Source organism: Loxodonta africana, chromosome 10 (assembly GCF_030014295.1).
Source record: "Loxodonta africana isolate mLoxAfr1 chromosome 10, mLoxAfr1.hap2, whole genome shotgun sequence".
Taxonomy (NCBI): Eukaryota; Metazoa; Chordata; class Mammalia; order Proboscidea; family Elephantidae; genus Loxodonta; species Loxodonta africana.
Window position 1 is genome coordinate 76,488,978 of NC_087351.1, and position 20,395 is coordinate 76,509,372.

Below are 20,395 nucleotides of genomic sequence, written 5' to 3' on the forward strand. Positions count from 1 at the left end.
TAGCAAACACAGCTACACTCAGAACTAAGAGTAGGTCCAAATTCAAGCACAGAGCCCCCAAACTCAGTAGTAACATTGGGAACCCATGGAAAGCTGATGTGGCACAGAGTCTTTACAGTTGTTTTACCAAAACAACAGGAACATGAGCTGCTGACTACCCCAGCGACCTCTATAGGTAATTTGTTAGTTGAGCTTTTCTTTATAAATTAGTACTACCTGTACATGAAATGGAAACCCTGGTGGTGTAGTGGTTAAGAGCTACGGCTGCTAACCAAAAAGTCTGCTGTTCAGATCCACCAGGCGCTCCTTGGAAACCCTATGGGGCAGTTCTCCTCTGTCCTATAGGATCGCTATGAGTCAGAATCTACTCGATAGCAATGGGTTTGGTTTGGTATGTGAAATTGAGGATACATAGCATAAAAAGTATAAAGAATTTAGAAAATTCACCATAAACTTGAAATGTTAAGTACAATGATAAGTATCAGGGGACTTTGAGGACCGCCCTACGCCATAGCTCAAAGAAAATAGATAATGAGTGAAATCTGTTGACTCACTTGTATTTCCTTCAAAGTAGTTTATAATTCTGACTTTTTATTAATTAACATAGGCATTTTTCCAAAATTAATCTATTTTTCTTTTCAGGGCTCTTGTAGAGAAAAAAGAGATGAAATTGGTGTTAAGTAAGTTGGATATAGCACAGAAATACTTGGCACAAAAGTACTGTATCCTCGTACTGGGCCTGGCAATGCCTGACAAGCATCACATGTGCTGTGGAAAGTAAGTGCACACTTAATTCTTTACTAGATCTTTACTTGTTTGTATGTCCACATCCACCTCATTTCTGATGCTATTCAGTAGTTACACAAGTTATTCCATTCCTTGGTTAAACTATTTAGCGTTCCTTTCTAGTTTTTAAAAATGCTAAAGTCTTTGATCCATTTGAAATTTGTTACAACATATCATATAAGCTATGAATCTATATATTTTTTCTTTACTGATATCCAATTTTCCAATAATATTTACTGGTGATGGTTAATTTTATGTGTCATCTTCACTAGGCTGTGATGCCCAGTTGTTTGGCCAAACATTAATCTGAATGTTCCCATGAAAGTATGATTAACATTGATGATCAGTTGACTTTAAGTAAAGCAGATTACCCTCCATGATGTGAGTGGGTCTCATCCAATCAGTTAGTTGAAGGCCTTAAGAGGAAATAATAAACATGTTATTGAACACTGGAGAAAAGGTGATTGTCATAGTTACCTAGTGCTGCTATAACAGAAATACCACAAGTGGATGGCTTTAACAAAGAGAAATGTATTCTTTCACATTCTAGTAGGCTACAAGTCCAAATTCAGGGCATTAGCTGCAAGGGAAGGCTTTCTCCCTCTGGTCCTTGTCATCAATCTTCCCCTGATTGAGGAGCTTCTCAGTTCAGGGACCCCAGGTCCAAAGGATGAACTGTTCTCCTGGCTCTTGTTTTTTGGTGGTATGAGATTCCCCTGTCTGTCTGCTCGCTTCTCTCTTTTGTATCTCAAAAGAGGTTGATTTAAGATACAACCTAATCATGTAGATTCAGCCCTGCCTCATTAACATAACTGCCACTATTCCCATCTCATCACATCATAGAAATGGGATTTACAGCACATAGGAAAATCACATCAGATGACAAAATGGTGGAGAGTTCACACAATACTGGGGATCGTGGCCTAGCCAAGTTATCAGATATTTTGGGGGGACCCAATTCAATCCATGACTGTGATCCTTGTTATAAAGTGGCAAAGAACTTAAAACCCATAGATTAGTTTAGGAAATAGTGTCATCTTTACTATATTAAATCTTCTCAGAGAGCTATAGATGTATTTCTCCATTTATATATCATCCTTTATTTTGTTCATTAAAGTTTTACGTAATAATCTTTGAAAGAATTTACTGTGGTCCTAAGTTAAATTACCACTCAGGTATTTAAGTTTTTATAACAATGTGGGATTTTTGGTTTATTCATTTATTTTTAGTTATACAAGTACTTTGGAAACATTACCAGAGGGTAAAAATTCAAACAATACACTAGCTGGTATGTAGAGTTACAATGAAAGTCTCCACTTCCTCTGCCCTTCCCCAATCTCATTCACCTCTCCTGAAGTTAAATATTGTTACATCTCGTTTGGTGTATGTCCTAGTTTTATATCCAATTACACATATGCACTTACGTGGTTGTTTTTGTTGTTTTTAACATGTTAGGCGCTGCTGAGTTGGTTCTGCTGCATAGGGACCCTGTGTACAACAGAACAAAACGCTGCCTGGTCTTGTGCTTCTCACAGTTGTTGCTATGTTCGAGCCCGCTGTTGCAGCCACTGTGTCAGTCCATCTAGTTGAAGGTCTCCCTCTTTTTCACTGATCCTCTACTTTATCAAGCATGATGTCCTTCTCCAGGGACTGGTCCCTCCTGATAACATGTCCAAAGTATATGAGACGAAGTTTCACCATCCTCACTTCTAAGGAGCATTCTGGTTGTACTTCTTCCAAGACAGATTTGTTCATTCTTCTAGCAGTCCATGGTATATACACCATAATTCAAAGGCATCAATTCTTCTTCGATCTTACTTATTCATTGTCCAAATTTCCCATTCGTATGAGGTGATTGAAAATACCATGGTTTGGGTCAGGTGCACTTAGTCCTCGAGGTGACATCTTTGCTTTTTAGCACTTTAAAGAGGTCCTTTGCAGCAGATTTGCTCAATGCAATACATCATTTATTTCTTGACTGCTGCTCCCATGGATGTTGATTGTGAATCGGAGTAAAATGAAATCCTTGACAGCTTCAATCTTTTCTCTGCTTATCATGATGTTGCTTATTGGTCCAGTTGTGAGGATTTTTATTTCCTTTATGTTTTTTATGTTAAGGTGTAATCTGCACTGAAGACTGTAGTCTTTGATATTCATCAGTAAGTGCCTCAAGTCTTCTTTGCTTTCAGCAAGCAAGGTTATGTCAGCTGCATATTGCAGGTTGTTAATGAATCTTCCTTCAATCTTGATGCCACGTTCTTCATATAGTCCAGCTTCTTGGATTGTTTGATTCATATGCAGATTGAGTAAGTATGGTGAGAGGATACAACCCTGACATACACCTTTCCTGATTTTAAACCATGCAGTAACCCCTTGTTCCATTTGAACAACTGCCTCTTGGTCTATGTACAGGTTCTGCATGAGCACCATTAAGTGTTCTGGAATTCCCATTCTTTGCAACATTATCCATAATTTGTTATGATCCACACAGTTGAGGGTACCTTTGCGTAGTCAGTTAAACACAGATAAACATCTTTCTATTATTCTCTGCTTACAGCCAAGATCCATCTGACATCAGCAATGATAGTCCTTGTTCCATGTCCTCTTCTGAATCAGGCTTGAATTTCTGGCAGTTCCCTGTTGATGTACTGCTGCAGCCGTTTTTAATTTATCTTCAGCATAATTTTACCTGCACGTGATATTAATGATATTGTTTGATAATTCCTGCATTCCTTTGGATCACCTTTCTTTGGAATGACCATATGTATGGATTTCTTCCAGTCAGCTGGCCAGGTAGCTGTCTTCCAGATTTCTTGGCATAAACAATAGAGCGCTTCCAGCATTGCATCCATTTGTTGAAACAACTCAGTTGGTATCTGTCAATTCCTGGAGCCTTGTTTTTCGCCAGTGTCTTCAGTGCAGCTTGGACTTCTTCCTTTAGTACCATTGGTTCTTGATCATATGCTACCTCCTGAAACGGTTGAATGTTGATCACCTCTTTTTGGTACAGTGACTGTGTATTCCTTCCATCTTCTTTTGATGCTTCCCGCATCATTCAGTATTTTGCCCAAAGAATCCTTCAGTATTGCAACTCGAGGCTTCAATTTTTTCTTCAATTCTTTCAGCTTGAGAAATGCTGAGTTTGTTCTGTTGATTTTCTAACTCAAGGTCTTTGCACATTCCATTAATACTTTACTTTGTCTTCTGGAGCCGCTCTTTGAAATCTTCAGTTCAGCTCTTTTACTTCATCATTTCTTCCTTTTGCTTTACCTAGTCTGCGTTCAAGAGCAAGTTTCAGATCAATTTCAGGTAAAAGTCTTCAGTTTCTTCATCTTTGGCGTTAGTGATTGGTACATAAATTTGAATAACAGTCATATTAACTGGTCCTTCTTGTACGCGTATGGATATTATCCTATCACTGGCAGCATTGTGTTTCAGGGTAGATCTTGTAGATCTTGAAATGTTCATTTTGACGATGAATGCGACGCCATTCCTCTTCAATTCATCATTCCCTGCATAGTAGACCATATGATTGTCTGATTCAAAATGACTAATACCAGTCCATTTCAGCCCACTAATACCAAGGATATTGATGTTCGCGTGCTCTATTGCAGTTTTGATGATTTCCAATTTTCATAGATTCATACTTTATACATTCCATGTTCCAATTATTAATGGATGTTTGCAGCTGTTTCTTCTCATTTTGATTCATACCATATCTGCAAATGAAGGTCCTGAAAGCTTTACTCCATATCATTAAGGTCAATTTTACTTTGATGTGGCAAGTCTTTCCCGGTCGTATTTTGAGTGCCTTTCATCCTAATTGGCTCATCTTCTGGCACAATATCAAACAATGTTCTGCTGCTATTCATAAGGTTTTCACTGGCCAATTTTGTGTGTGTGTGTGTGTTAGTGAAAGTTTACACAGAAAGTTAAGTTCCCATTTAACAATTTTTGTACATCTTGTTCCATGACACTGGTTGCATTTTTCACAATGTGTCAACATTCCCATTATTTCCATTCTGTTTCCATTAATCTAGCTTCCCTGCCTCTTCTTACCTTTTCATCTTTGTTTAGGGTAAGTGTCGACCATTTGATTTCATATGGTGGATTAACTTAAGGGAGCACAGTATTCACTGAAAATATTGTTTATTTTATAAGCCAGTCTCTTATTCTGCTGAAAGATGACCATCGGGAATGGCTTCAGTTCCAAGTTCAAAAGGTATCTTAGGGCAGTAGTCTCGGGGGTTCCACTAGTCTTTCTAAGTCTAGTAAGTCTGGCCTTTTTTAGGAATTTGAGTTTTGGTCTACATTTTTCTCCTATTCTAACTAGGATCTTCTGTTGTGTCCCTGGTTAGAACTGTTTAAGTTGAGAAAACTAGAATTTGAAGAAATAACTTCTGTAGAAAAATAATTTTATTGCTCATACTTAACATTCAATCTTTTACTAGCAGGCATACATTGCAAACTAATTTGGGGATTAAAAAAGAACTATAAACATTTTATACCATAATTAGCTATTTTATCATATTTTTTAGTTCCCTTAAGACCTTAAGTTATACTTTTTATAATACATTTTTATGACAGTACAGTTTTTATACAGAGTATTAAAGGAATTCATTATGTTTGAAAGGAGGTGATTGGCTCTGATTAGTATCAGCTCATTTCTAATGTTTTGAGCCTTTCCAGGAGGTGTTGGTCTTTCTGCCATTAATGCAATGTCTCCTGCTTTTTTTCCTGCATGTTGAATAGCAGTTTGGAGAAGATGAATTTAGAGTTCACTGCCACCAGTCATGTAACAAATTCCTGCAGATCAAAGAGCTGAACAAAACACACAGAGGGAAACGGCTTACACACAGAGGAAAACGGCTTACAGCATGCTTTTTTTTTTAGAAGTTGCTAATTGGCCATGAGTGTTCTATTCCTTACTATTTTTGAAGATTAAGTCCTCAATTCAGGAGTTTATATTGTTCTTTTGGTGGTTTTTATCTAGGACAGGAGAACAGGACAGTGTTTTTGCCAGTTATGAGTTATTAATTGATTCTAACATGTTATTTCACTTCCTCCCAATGTGAATAAGCTGATGTTCCCATGAGAACACTGCTGTGTGTATTTTTTTTTCTCTGTAATGTATGCACACTTAATATTGGGCTAGAACACTGCTCTGCAGTTAAAGATCTCAATGGAATCAGCAATTTGGGGGCTGTTAATTTAGTGCTTTCATGTCTTTTGAGAAGTAGGACTACATTCCTTAACCATCCTAATACATCTGTGAAATCCTGATATCCCAAAAAGTTTGGCAAAATTTTTGATGAACATGTTCGGTGACATTCTCTTTCTTTTCCAGGATTGATAAGAAAACCTCCCCTGTAGCACATGCTATTAAATTAGATATGTTCTTTGGTTATGGCCAATTCTGGCTCCACTCGCACCTCACCATAGGATTTGTACCTTCCTCCTCTGCTCTCAATGCAGCTGTCACCTGGTGGGTGACCAAAGAGGTTGGGGGTGGAAGGGGAGTGGAAAGAAGGTGGTCCCTTTGAAGCTCAGGCGTATAAATCAGCCTTAGGCCCTATTCCCCTACCTGATCCTTAGTCCCATGCACCAAGGCAAAGGCTCATAATCTTTCTCTTTCTCCTCCCCACAAACACATCCCTTTGAAACCTTTTTTCCCTTGCACAGGGCAGCCATTCACTTGAATTTGACTTTACCTAAAGCAGCAGGGAGCAAGTAGGAACAAAACTTTTTTTCTGCCCAGCCCAGAGCCCTATGGGCCTCTCTCTGGGCTTCATATCCCCTTTAGGGATGAATAAAAATAAATGTACCTTTCTTGTTTTGGTGTGGAGCTAAGAGTCTAGTCGTTGTTGTCGTTAGGTGCTGTTGAGTCGGTTCCCACTCACAGCAACCCTGTGTACAATAGAATGAAACACTGCCCAGTCCTGTGCCACCCCCACAATCATTACTGTCAGAAAGGAAGAGGAAACCCATTACATTTTGTATTTAACTTCTGTGGTGTGGGCTGTATCAGTTTGCTTTAGTCCTAAAAAGATAAAGAAGATCCAGTGTTGGAGATTCATGTTGCTTTTTCTTTTACACTTCATGTTTAAAAAAAAAGAAGAGAAGTGGGTGTTTCTTGTGTTATCACTCTCTTGGTCCGGAACCTTGCTGAGGTAGTACTGGTTTAGGCTGGCTAAGGGAAAACCTGGTGGCGTAGTGGTTAAGTGCTACGGCTGCTAACCAAAGGGTCTGCAGTTCAAATCTGCCAGGCACTCTTTGGAAACTCTGTGGGGCAGTTCTACTCTGTCCTATAGGGTCGCTATGAGTCGGAATTGACTCGATGGCACTGGGTATGGTTTGTTTGGTTTAATGTAAGTGCTCCTAAACCTTCTCCCACAATGCAGGCTGACTTGGTATTCCAGAAACATGGTTTGGTTAGTTTCCACTTCAGTTTTACAGGTCTGCATGGTCTCTGGTTTCAGCTGGCCAAGGAAGTGGAAGGGTGGAAATACCAGATATGCACTCCGTCAGGTAGAGGTCCCAGGTGGCACAGAAGAAATGCTGATGCTTGTCCTGAAAAGTTTCTGCTGGGCTGTGGTCGTTTAATATTTTTACCACCAAGTATTCTAAAGAAAAATCTTTTCCTACCATTTTGGTTACAAGGACAGATGTGGGTCTCTGACAGGCTTAAGTTTTAGTACAGGCTTTGCACCTAACTAGATATATGCCTTTCTCACAGTGCTTAGGAAACACTGAGCTTCTGTTAAGCATAGTGGAAAACTTTGGGAGCAGTTAATAGTGATGGTTGAACAACATGATGAACATAATTAATGGCGCTGAACTGTACCTGTGAAGATTGATGAAATGGCAAATGTTTTGTTACATATATATTTGCTACAATAAAAAAAAAACATTAAACAGGACATTAACTAAAGAAAGCAGAGAAATATATATATGTATTTTGCTTTCTTAGTTAATGCCTATTTAATGTTTTTGTTTTTATTGTAGTAAATGTATATCTTTGGACAAGTATTTAATCTATCTTGACTTCAGTTCCTCAGCTGTGAAGTGGGAATGGAGTTAGTGCCTAGGTAGAGCAAATGGTTAAAGCACTCAACTGCTAACCAAAAGATTAGCAGTTCGAGTCTACCCAGAGGCACCTTGGAAGAAAGGCCTGCCCATCAACTTCTGAAAAATCAGCCACTGAAAACCCTATGGAGCTCAATTCTACTCTGACACACATGGGATTGCCATGAGTTGGAGCCAACTTGACAGCAACTGGTAAAGTAGGGATAATAATGATAGCTACATCATAGGGATATTATGAGCAATAAATAAGATGATAAATGTAAAGGGCTTAGCATACTACCTGGCACATAGTTAGCACTTAGTAAATCTTCATTATAATTGCTATTGCCTTAGTTCTTTATTGAAGACTGCATACAAGGAAGCAGTGTGTAGTGAAGAGACTGCAGGAGGGGAGGGACAAGCCCCAGTAAAAGCTGAACCACCTTTTCATCCTCATCCCCCAAATGGAGAGCTGGTTTGGGCTCACCTAGACCATAATGTCCCTGTGAGAAGGCTGGAGATCCTGAGGGATTTGGTCATCTTCCTCAGATGATAGGAGTTAGAATAGGTCTGAAGAACTGGTACCCAGGCCAATCCTAGGATTCCATAAACTCCAAGGAAGGCTGTAAAAAGAGCTTGGGGGCAGTGTCTGGTCTCTACTAACTTCACAAGGGGGAAGGAGAACCAAGATCAACAACCAAGGCTGATTCCTGTGAGGCAGAGGTCAGGCATGCCTCCCCTCTCCGCCATCTTTACCAATTCTGACACCAACCATCCCTCCCATAGCACTCTTTACTGGGTTTGATAATTCACTGCAATGGCCACACAGAACTCACAGACTATACTCACAATTTATGGGTTTATTAGGGAAGTAACAGTTACAACTCAGGCTCAGGAACACTCAGGATATATTTCTTCCATCATAATAGCTTCTTCTCAGCTGTGCTCGCAAGCACACCTCTCCCTGGCTCTAGACCTCTGCTCACAGGCACTCAGCTTTCTCTTTCCATGGGCCAGGAAGCCCACTGAGTCGTCTCCTGCTGCCAGGTCTCTGTTGCTGGGCCTCTCCTGCTGGTCCCTCCTTCCTTGGTGGTGGTGGGGTTCTCCTCTCTGCTCTGGAATTGGCTCTCTTCTAAGGCAATACTGACCAGTCCTCTCAGTGGGCCACAATTACCACATAGTCCTGCCCAGTCACCTGGGTAGAAGTTAAAAGACCATGGCTCGAAAGGCCACACACAAAAGTAATTGCACCGCAAGGCATAAGCAACAGCAGAAGCAAAACCTTATAGTGCCTGGTATTTGGCCTCTGCACCCATGACTGATCCAGTGACTGCAGGTGCACAGCCCCCTCAGTCAACTCGCAAGGCCTCTGCAGGCCACATCCACTTCATTCTTTTTTCAGTTTTGTTTATTTATTTATTTTTATTGTGGTAAATATATATATGTAACAATATTTGGCATTTCAACAGTCTTCACACGTACAGTTCGGTGACATTAATTATGTTCATCATGTTGTTCAACTCTCACTATTACCTGTTCCCAAATTATACATACCATCACCCTTACCAGAAGCTCCGTGTCCCCTAAGCATTGTCTTCCTTTCCTCCTTCATCCCACCCACCCTAATAACAACTAGTAAACTTTGATCTCTACATGCTTGCCTGTTCTAGATGTTGCATACAAGTGAGATCATACAATATTTGTCCTTTTGTGACTGACTTATTTCACTCAGCATAATGTTTTCAAGGTTCATGTTGTAGCCTGTATCAGGATTTCATTTCTCTTTATGGCTGGTAGTATTCCATGATACATATGTTTTTTTATCCATTCGTCTGTGGAGGTACATTTAAGCTGTTTGCATTTTTTGGCTATTGTGAATAGTGCTGCAATGAACATGGTGGTACAAGTATATGTTTGTGTCCCTGCTTCAGTTCTTTTGGGTGTATACCTAGGAGTGGAGTTGCTGGATCATATGAGAATTCTGTTTAACCGCCAAAACTTTTTCCACAGCAGCTGTACCATTTTACAGTTTCACCAGCAATGGATGAGAGCATGCCTGCTTTCTTAAGGCTGGGAATCAGAACCTGAATGGCCTGTGTTGGGTAGGGGAGGCCAAGTTCATGGAGTGTACCCATGCCAGTGTGTTGCAAGGACTCCTGAACAAATGCCTGCTTTGAAGAGATGAGACCCAAGTCTATGTGCCTCACTCAAAAGAAGGAGCACACAGCAGCTCTGCTTATTGATTGCATGGCCTAGATCTTTGTCAGTTTTCTTTTGGCATTCAATAGCCATACCTTTGTTTAAGATTTTCTTTTTTCTTCATTTTAGACTTATCCCCTAGTTCTTTATTTCCATACCTAGTTAATACCTCGTGCTACCTCTTCACCACTATTCCACTCTCGTCGCTTCCTCACCACTCACAGCACCAGAAGGATTTGGAAGAATACATTTCCTCTCTGGCTTGTTTATGCTGAATTTATATTGATTAATTTTTGACCAAATATTCTAGAGGTTTCAATTTGGCTAACCTAGAAAGTTGAAGAAAATATCAAGACTCATTATCAATTCCTTTTGATAGCATTTATGTCCTTCAAATGATCATGGGGCGATCTTGCAAAAGGACCTTTTGGGGACAATAAGGGCTTGTCTAGATTACTGAAAGATTGAACTTACCTCTCAAACTATAGTTGTGATTTGTTGTATTGCAGGGAGAAAATATCAGATACACAAAAAGATTGGAAATTCTTTGAGGTGAGTCATTTATGTTTTAGGCTTTTCTCTTTGATATGAGACAAAGTGTAGCAATGGCCAATAGCCATTTGTCAGTCATTTATTTGTAGTGAATGTCCTTTCTAAAAAGGATGCTAACAAGGTATATGCTAGACCCTAAATTTTTGGTCCGATTTTCCTTCAGCCAAGGTGAGTACATGTACGGTTTTCCACAGCTTACTGGAAATATTGAGAAATTGGGCCATCTGGGTTCAAGTCTACTTAGCAGTGTCATATGGAGTCCCTGGGTGGTGAAGCAGTTAAGCACTTGACTACTAACTGAAACGTTGACGGTTCAAACCCACCCACAGGAGCCTCGGAAGAAAGGCCTGCTTCTGAAAGATCATAGCAATGAAAACTCTATGAAGTGCAGTTCTACTCTGCACACGTGGGGTCGCCATGAGTTGGAATTGACTTGATGGCAGCTGCTTTCGTTTGGTTTTAACAGTGTTATACAGATAGGTGGGAGCTTTTCATATCATTGCTGTGGATTATGAGTCTCGTCCATCTTCTGTCCTAGTCCTTTTACACTTTCTGTGCATACATAGCCTGGATTGTCTTCCGACGTCAACACTTGACTGACATCGAAGAAGAAATAGGGAGACTCTTTCGTAGCAATATGTTCAACATTCCTCGAAGGAAGCGTGAGGATGAAGAATCAGGGGGAGAAAAGAAACGCATGACTTTTGTGCAATTCAGGTACGACCTTTTGATGCTTTCCTAAACTCAAGGGCATTTCTAGAAAACAGAATGATATAAACTAAATGTCACCTCCCACCCACAGGAGAATGATGGCAAAGCGCCCAGCAATTAAAAAAGCCATTAACATGCGCTCTCCCGTCTTGTCGACTCTGCTGCCTTCTCCCAGGGAAAAAGCTCAGAATATCTTTGAGAAAAAGTTTCACCATGGAAGCATCAAACTTCAAGCCAAGATCCAAAAGCACTTAGAGAGCCTGGACACTGTAGCCATGCCAGTGTAAGTGGCCTGAGAAGAGAAGCTGAAGAGCCCTGAGGTTCACTTCCTAGGTCAGGCCAGGGAGGAGCAGGGTCAGACCTATGCCTCTGTCAGAAAGTTGAACAAAGATGAAAACACCTGTCTTCCTACCTAGCTTCTGCTCCCCTCCATCTGTTTTCTCTCTGGATATCTCTAGGTATACCCATCTAGACTAGACAATAAATGCTAGAAAGTTATGCTAGATTCCAAATAATTCTAGTTTGGAGGAGTGAGTAACAGACTTTTTAAGGCCAAAGTTTCCTATTATAATAATCATCTTTGGGCAGTGAGGGAAGGCCCTGTAAAAATCTTGCTGTGGGTTGAGTTTTTGGACCCATATCTAAGACTACAGGGATGGCTCATGGAAAACAGGCAGAGCTGTTTAGTATACACAGCTTTAGTGTACACACATACACAACCATACACATCGTTGCTTGAGCTGTACCAATAATTCTTTTCACAGAGTTGGCATCTTAGGGGAACCTCGATGTCTGTTTAACCCCCATACCCTTCAACCTCTTGAACTAGAAGAAACCACAAAAACGCCTGGGAGACATTCTTCTGTGGTAGAAAGAAGTAACACCAGGGTTCGGGGCACACTGGACTTTGCCTTAAGAACACTATCCTCTCAAGTAACACTCTAAATAATCTAGTACATTCCATTTCCATAATTAAGTCACTGTATTTGAAGTAAACTACTTTGAATTAATACTTTATGTAAGTCTAATATTTGTTGTTATTGTTAAACTTTTAAAATAGTTCAAATTATTTTGTTTAAAGTTCAAAAATAGGCTATTGAAGAATTCTAGAAAGCTCTTAAAAAGCTCATTTTCCTATTTCTAGTAGTTTCCATTGTTATTTATTTACTTCTTTGGCTACTATGTGACTAGAATAATGTATTAGAACATTCACTCAGTGGACTAGTAAAGAAACATTCTGTTCATTCAGATTTCTTAGTTCATCTTCGCCTTCTGAGAGAACATCTTTGGTGGTATTGAAAACAAAATTTCATAATCCAAAAGGCAAATTAAAACTTTCTTAACATTAAATCAGAAACCCTGGTGGCATAGTGGTTAAGTGCTACGGCTGCTAACCAAAGGATCGGCAGTTCGAATCCGCCAGGTGTTCCTTGGAAACTCTGTGGGGCAGTTCTACTCTGTTCTGTAGGGTCGCTATGAGTCGAAATCGACTCGGCGGCACTAGGTTTGGTTTGTTTTTGGTTTTAACATTAAATCTACTCCTGTGGCTAAATTAATGTCCCTGGGTGGTGTAAATAGTTAACGTACTCAGTTACTAACCAAAAGGTTGGAAGTTTGAGTTCACCCAGAGGGGCCTCTGAAGAAAGACCTGGCAATCTACTTCTGAAAAACCAGCCATTGAAAACTCTGTGGAGCATGGTTCTACTCCGATACACGTGAGGTCACCATGAGTCAAAGTCAACTCAACAGCAAGTAGCTTTTTTTTTTTTTAATGGCTATATTATTATTGGCATTGTGATACAAAGTATATTCATTTACAAGCCTTTTAGGGTATATGTCTCATTTATTCTTTCATTTATTCAATTAACAACAAATATGTCATAAGTCTCTAGTCCATCGAAAAGCCCAGGGTAGGTTATGTAGGAAAAAAGATCATCAACCTGGAGGATATGGTCTGTGTAATAGAGAAGATAAGTAAAATACATGCTTGGTCACAATACAATATTGAATAAGTTAGAGGGCGTAAAAGAGGCAAATATAATACAAGGTGCTCTGAGAGGACAGAGCAATAGAGCGGTCACTTCCAGGGGCACCAGAGAGTTCTCGTTTGAATTTGGCTTGGTAGGGATTGGATGGCACTGAAGGGGGCCTTCCAGTCAGAGGAAGAAATGTGCCAAGGAACAGAGATGAAAGGTGTGCCCTGTGATTGGTGCATGGCAAGAGCACAGGCTATGTGATGGAGAGCAATAAAAGAGCAGGTTGGAGAGGTCAGCTGAGTCCCTGATGTCCAGCAAGGGAGTTAGTTAGATTTTATTTAGTAGGCAGTGAAGATTATGAACAGCTGATAAAACCAGTTCACAAGATGGAATACAAATCTGCTGATTATAGAATATGATCATTCTAAGAGCTCAATACAGGGATGGCATTTAGCCAACTAAAACAACTGGACTGAAGTTGCCTTTCTGTGACCGCAGGTTTATCCTCAAATGTCCAAATCCTCCTTTTAGCATTTTGGATCATATAAAAACCTGGGCACCTTTCCCAGATCTAATAACAAGGGCAGGGGAACACCAGTCCAAACCTATGGATGATGTAGGGCAGCTTCTGTTGAACATGCATTCTGTCTTCACACTCTGACCCTTTTTTATTCAGGTCAGCCCCCATTACAACTCCTGTTAAAGCCACAAAGATTTTCCGGATTATCAAAACCATGGATTATCAGCCAACTTTGTTGGACCTTTTATTTATGTGGAGAATTTGGTTGTAATGAACTTTGTCATAACAGATTTTCATCAAGAGTATGTTGACATGTTTGTTTTTTAGTCAGTATTTTAAAAATAAAGTCTGGTTATGCTGGGGCTTTGGTAACTATCTTTACTAGTACACAGGGCTTTTCTCTCTGCACTGTGGGGCTTTGGTTCACTTCATTTATTCATTCTACAATTACTGTATCCCGACTTTGTGCTAGGTGCCACGTTAGGTTCTGGGAATTCAGTGGTGGACAAAATATAGCCTGCCCTGTCATGGAACTGACAGTCTTGGTGGAAGACGGACATAAAACAAATACTTAATCAAAAAGTGAATTAATTGCAATGGTGATAAGTGCTGCAAAAGAGAAAAAGATGATGCTATGAGAGTACCCAAGAAGAGACCTGATGGTATATGAGGGATTGTCAGGGAGAAAGGGAAGTTATCCCTGAAGAATTGACATTTAAACCTGAGACTTGAAGACACATAAAAGTTTGAGAGGTGGGAAGTAGGGATGGGAATATTCCTGGCTATATTCATTATTTATTGCTGCAAAACAAATTACTACAAAACTTGGTGGCTTAAAGCAGCAACATTTATTATCTCCCAGTTTCTGTAGGTCAAGAATCTGGGAGCAGCTTAGCAGTATCCTCTGGCTCAGAGTCTCTCAAAAGGCTTCAGTCAAAGTGTTACCCTTGGCTAAAGCCGTCTTAAGGCTCAACTTGAGGGGTGGGGGGTAGATCTTCTTCCAAGATCACTCAACTGGCTGTTGGCAGGATTCAGTTCCTCGCAGGCTGTTGAATTGAGGGCCTCAGTTTCTCTAAGCTATTGGCCCAAAACTTCCCTCAGCTCCTTGCCACATAAGCCTCTCCATAAGTAGCTCTCAACATGGCAGTTGGCTCCATCAGAGCGAGCAAGTGAGAAACAGTGTGCAAGCAAGACAGAATCCACAGTCGTTCATAATCTGATCTTGGAATTGATACTCCACCACTTTTGCTATATTCTATTTATTAAAAGCAAGTCAAAAGATCCAGCCCATACTCAGGGTATGGGAGGCTAGACAAGGTTGTGAATATCAGGAGGTGGGGGTCATCTTAAAAGTCAGCTGGCCGCTGTGGCAGAAGAAACACAAACGCCTTGAGGTGGGAAGCAAAGCCCATTTAGCTGCTAGGGTGTAGAGAGGAAGGGTAGAAGGTTGAGGTATGGCTAGAGGATAGGCAAGAGCCAGATCATGGACACGTCCACAAATATACAAAGGATACTCTTAAGAGCAATGGGAATGGGCTTTTGCAGTTTGTGCCTTGCACAAAGCACTGCCAAAGGGGTGGTTGGAGGCTGAAATCCAAATACATATATTAGTCTGGTTCTGGGTCCTTCCATTGGTAGGTCCCTTTTTGTAATTCAGAAAGCAACAGGCTTGAATGGGTAGCCTTTGAAGGTTTTTAAGGAGATGTACTGTGAAAGCTTACCAAGAAATATTCAGCAATTTAGAGAATGAAAAGACAGGTACTTTCATTAGGGTTTCTTTTTGGGGTGATAAAAATGATCTGGATTCGCGCTAATGGTTGTACAATTTTGTGAATGTACTAAAAACTACTAAACTGTACACTAAAAGGGTGACTTTTGTGGTATGTGAACTATATCTCAAAAAATAAAGAACAAAGAAAGAAAACGTCAATGCCAAGAGGAGCTTAAGGAGACATGATGACTGAATCTAAATGTAGTGTGGTACCCTGGATGGGATCTTGAAACAGAAATAGGACATTAGGTAGAAACTAAGGAAACCCCAATAAAGCTTGGACTGTAGTAAATGATAATGTATCAATTTTGGTTTATTCATTGTGACAAATGTACCATACTAATATGTTAATAACAGGAAACCGGGTGTGGTGTATATGGGAAGTCTCTTTACTAGCTTCGCAGCTTGGCTGTTCTGATCTCTCAGGCAGTGTTTATATGAAGAAAGAAAAATAAATTTGACACCTCCAGGCCCCATGACCATCCAGCCCTGCTGCCTCTGAACAGGTTTCAGGTTACAAAAGAAAGCTGTTCCAGGGCACTGGGCACACAGGGTGAACTGTCCCCTTGTTGTATTTGCAGACTGTTGTGCTTCCACCTCCGGAGCAGCCTGTCTGGCGGCAGGCTCAAAAAGTTGTTTTGTCTCTGAGTTGGTGCCGTACTGGTGACTTTCTCTCTGTGGGGTGATACCTGAGGCAGTCTGGGTGAGCCATGCCAAGGGGCTTGGATTCCAGGACCACTTCCTTTGCACCTTGGCCTTCCTCCTCCTCCTGGGGCAGAATGACTTGTTCTCATTTCCTTTACTTCTCCTGCCTGTAACCCAGAGACCTAAGCAGAGCAAGAGGTGAAATGCCCTGTTGCTGAGAGCCTGAGCCCTCATCCTTTGACGTCAGGTCACACTGAATCCTGGCAAAACAGTGGCAATCCAAGCCTAGGACCTTTGGATGGTCACCTCTTCTGCCCCCACTGGCCAGCATTAGAATGTTGGAACTGTTTAAAATTAAAGTGTTAAGTCCATTTGTCGTCACCCTGTATCAACTCGTACTTCTCGTTTAAAGAACTTTTAATGGCATCACAGTAAAAAAAAAAAAAAAAACCTTGGAAAGCAATGAAGAACGCAAAGAAAACATTAAATGCCCATAATCTCACCACCCAGGCTCATTTATCATTGTTAATGTTTTGGTGAATCTCCTTTCGGTCATTTGGGTGCATATATGTATGAACAAAAAGGAGAGACACCCTTATCTGCAACATTTCTCTTTCACATGGAGTTCATCGTGAATGTTCTCTGGAAGTCAGCCAATCCTCTTCTGAAACACGGTTTTAATTGCCCTGTACCAGATGGCAAGGTCCTTGGGCGGCACAAATGGTTTGCACTCAGCTACTAACCAGAAGGTTGGAGGTTTGAATCCACTCACTGGTGCCATGGACGAAAGGCCTGGAGATCTACTTCCATAAAGATTACAGCGACTGAAAACCCTATGGAGCAGGTCTGTTCTGTAACACATGGGGTTGACAGCAACTGGTTTTGGGTTTGGTACCGAACAGCAGCTGACCTGATATTCTGTGGCATGGATATGCCACAATGTAACTTCCAGTCCTCTATTTTATCACACATATTGTAACTCAAATCACTGATCATTTCCTTAGGAGAAAGCCCTGACAATGATACTGCTGCATCAAAGAGCATCCTCATTCTCAAGCCTTATTGCCAAATTCCTTTCCAGAAGGCTCACCTCAAAGCACACTACCCCCATAAGCGTATACAAATGCTCACTTTCTCGCTGCTCGCAAAGCCGGGCTAGTACCATTTCTCTGAATCTTTGCCAATTCTATAATAGTGAAAGATGGAATCATATGCTTGTTCTAATTTCTACTTCCAATTAGTAGTAAGGATGAACACCTCTTCATACTGATCATGTGTTTCTCCATTTGTGAGTAATAACCCATTTATATCCTTCGCTTACTTCTCTGTTAATGGATTCTGTATTTATCTTTTATTGATTTGTTAGCCTTTGAAGAAATTTCAAAGGTTCCTGTGATGAAAACAGGTTACAGAAAAGCTGAATATAGTAAGAACGCATGTGTGTAAAAAACACATACGTATATGAAGAGTTCTGGTGGTACAGTGGCTCAAGTGCTTAGTTGCTGACCAAAAAGGTCTGCAGTTGGAACCCACCAGCTGCTCCTCAGAAGGATGTGGCAGTCTGCTTGCATAAAGATTACAGCCTTAGAAACCCTATGGGATAGTTCTGCTCTATCCTATAGGGTCACTGTGTATCAGAATTGACGGCAACAGGTTTTTTGGTTTATACCTGTGGCTATAATGCCATTTGGAAATGGGTTTTCTTCATTATGTTAATAAGACAGTATTAATGTAGGAGGTGTCTTAAGTCAGTCTCTTTTGAGATACAAAAGAGATTAATAAATGAAGAAAGAATGATGGAGCTAGAATATTACTTTTTTGCAAAACTCTCATGGAATAATGGATCTAGGCAATGATTATCAGTGGCAGCTGACATCATGAAAAACACCTGGTATCATGGCAGTATACAACACCATCTATGACATATTCCTTCCAAAAAATAAAACCCAAATTAGATCGAGCCTCTAAATTTCACACCCAGTTTATAGGGACTTTAGGGAAGGAGGAACATGTTAAATAATACTGCAGGGATGCAATCAGAAAAATTCAAAATGTGGGCACCTTCACAGGAAAAACAACCCAGTTTCTTCAATAAATAACTGGGAAAAAAAGGACCAAAGGAGATCTAAGTCTCTTAAAGAGATTTAAAATGCATCTCGGTCAGATGCAATGTGTAGATGCAGTCAGAATGCAATGTATGCACTCTGATTTGAAAAACCAGTTATTTTAAAATATATATATATATATATGATACCATCAGAGAAAATTAATAGGGGATATTTGATATTAAGGAATTATTGGTAATTTTTTTTGACAGTATTGTGGTTTTTAAGCACCCCATTTTTTTTAAGGAGTATAAGCTTAAATATTTACAGATAAAAAAATACGTAGTGGGAAGAAAGATGAGAAAAAATGAGTAGGTACCAACTCTCCATAAACTAATAATAACCAGTCGCTGTTGATTCTGACTCATGGCGATGGCATGTGTGTCAGAGTAGAACTGTACTCCATTGGGTTTTCAATGGCTGATTTTCCTTCCAAGATGCCTCTGGGTGGACTTGAACCCCCAACTTTTCGGTTAGCTGAGTGTGTTAATCATTTGCATTAACCAGGGACGCCCTCTACAAACTACTGGGATGTGATTTTCACCTGACTGGTGAGTATTGCACCCTCCTTCCCCACCCTTTTATTTTGCAACAAGCACAGACCAAAGCATGCATACTAATGTTAAGAAAACATACCCTCAGGAATATGAACACAGTAACAAAATTCAATACATCCCCTAGGTGCCCAGACAACATGAAGCAGCTTCAGCATATGCCAACAGTGGGCAGCCAGGCCTCACATGAATCTGGCAGTGGCTGTACAGAACCTGTTCTGCTTCAGGGGAGCATGTTCTTTTGTGTGGCTTCTCTGAGCCCACTGACTGTAAAATGTGCTGGTTCATACCTAGATACTGTTGCTTAGCTTGGGAATAATTATCTCCTCCCCCACACTCACTCATCCTGTTCCTTTCACACACATCCCTTAACATGCGCTGGTAATCATACACTGATGCAGGCCTACGAGGCACAAATTGAGCATTTGCTTGAGGTCTCATCTCAGGAGTCTAGTGTCATCGCACACAAAGAATAAACGAGGAGGAGCCCTAAACGCCATCACAGGACTCACATTGTAACATGTACCCATTAAAGAACAATTGTGTGGATTTTTAGAACTAGAATTTTTTCCCCATTACTTCCCACAGGAAACCAGAAAGAAGAAGAAGAAGAAAACCGTTTACCTCAGAGTTGATTCCGACTTTTTTTTTCTTTTAGGGCAACCCCATGTGTGCCTGAATAGAACTGTGCTCCTTAGGGTTTCCAATGGCTCATTTTTTGAAAATAGATGGGTCAGGCCTTTCCTCCCAGGCACCTCTTGGTGGACTCAAACATCCAACCTCTCAGTAGCTGAACTATCCAGGTACTTCAAACCAGGAAGAGCAATGGTTACAGCTGCTAGCTTTCAAGTCAGGACCCTGAGATGCAAACCTGCTATTCCCAGCCTAGAATTGTAAATGCATCTTCCTAAATCATTGATTTATTGATTCACAATTATTTTTATTTTCTATTTTTAATTGTATTTTAGATGAAGGTTTACACAGCAAATTAGTTTCTCATTAAACAATACACATATTGTTTTGTGACTTTGGTTGCCAACCATACACGACATGTCAGCTTGCCCCCTGTTCTTGACCTTGGGTTCCCCATTACCAGCTTTCCTGTCCTCTCCTGCCTTCTTGTCCCTGCCCCTGGGCTGGTGTCCCCATTTAGTCTCACTTTGTTTTATGGGCCTGTCTAATCTTTGGCTGAAGGGTGAACCTCAGGAGTGACTTCGTTACTGAGCTAAAGGGAGTCGCCACACTCTCGGGGTTTCTCCAGTCTCTGTCAGACCAGTAAGTCTAGTCTTTTTTTCCCCCCGTAAATATTTTAGGGGATCTGCTATGCAACAACACATAGCAACCCTATAGGACAGAGTAGAACTGTCCCATAGGGTTTCCAAGGAGCAGCTAGTGAATTGGAACTGCTGACCTTTTGGTTAGCAGCTGAAGCTCTTGACCACTACACCACCAGGGCTTCCCTTGCAATGCTAGGTCCCAAGAATACCCCACATGACAAGGCAGGGTGGGAG

At 40.6% G+C, this 20,395-nt stretch overlaps 1 protein-coding gene across 3 annotated transcripts in view; it reads left to right on the forward strand.

Moving 5' to 3' along the window:
- Positions 1-16,433, forward strand: part of PPP1R36 (protein phosphatase 1 regulatory subunit 36) — a 53,584-nt gene extending 37,151 nt beyond the window's left edge. For all 3 annotated transcript variants that reach the window (XM_064292593.1, XM_003408708.4, XM_064292594.1), the window contains 5 exons: positions 643-777; positions 10,560-10,602; positions 11,141-11,319; positions 11,405-11,596; positions 12,078-16,433. In XM_064292593.1, the coding sequence (XP_064148663.1) occupies positions 643-777; positions 10,560-10,602; positions 11,141-11,319; positions 11,405-11,596; positions 12,078-12,258 (730 nt within the window). In that variant the 3' untranslated portion in view covers positions 12,259-16,433. The remainder of the gene's footprint in view (positions 1-642; positions 778-10,559; positions 10,603-11,140; positions 11,320-11,404; positions 11,597-12,077) is intronic.
- The last annotated feature ends 3,962 nt before the right edge of the window (positions 16,434-20,395 follow it).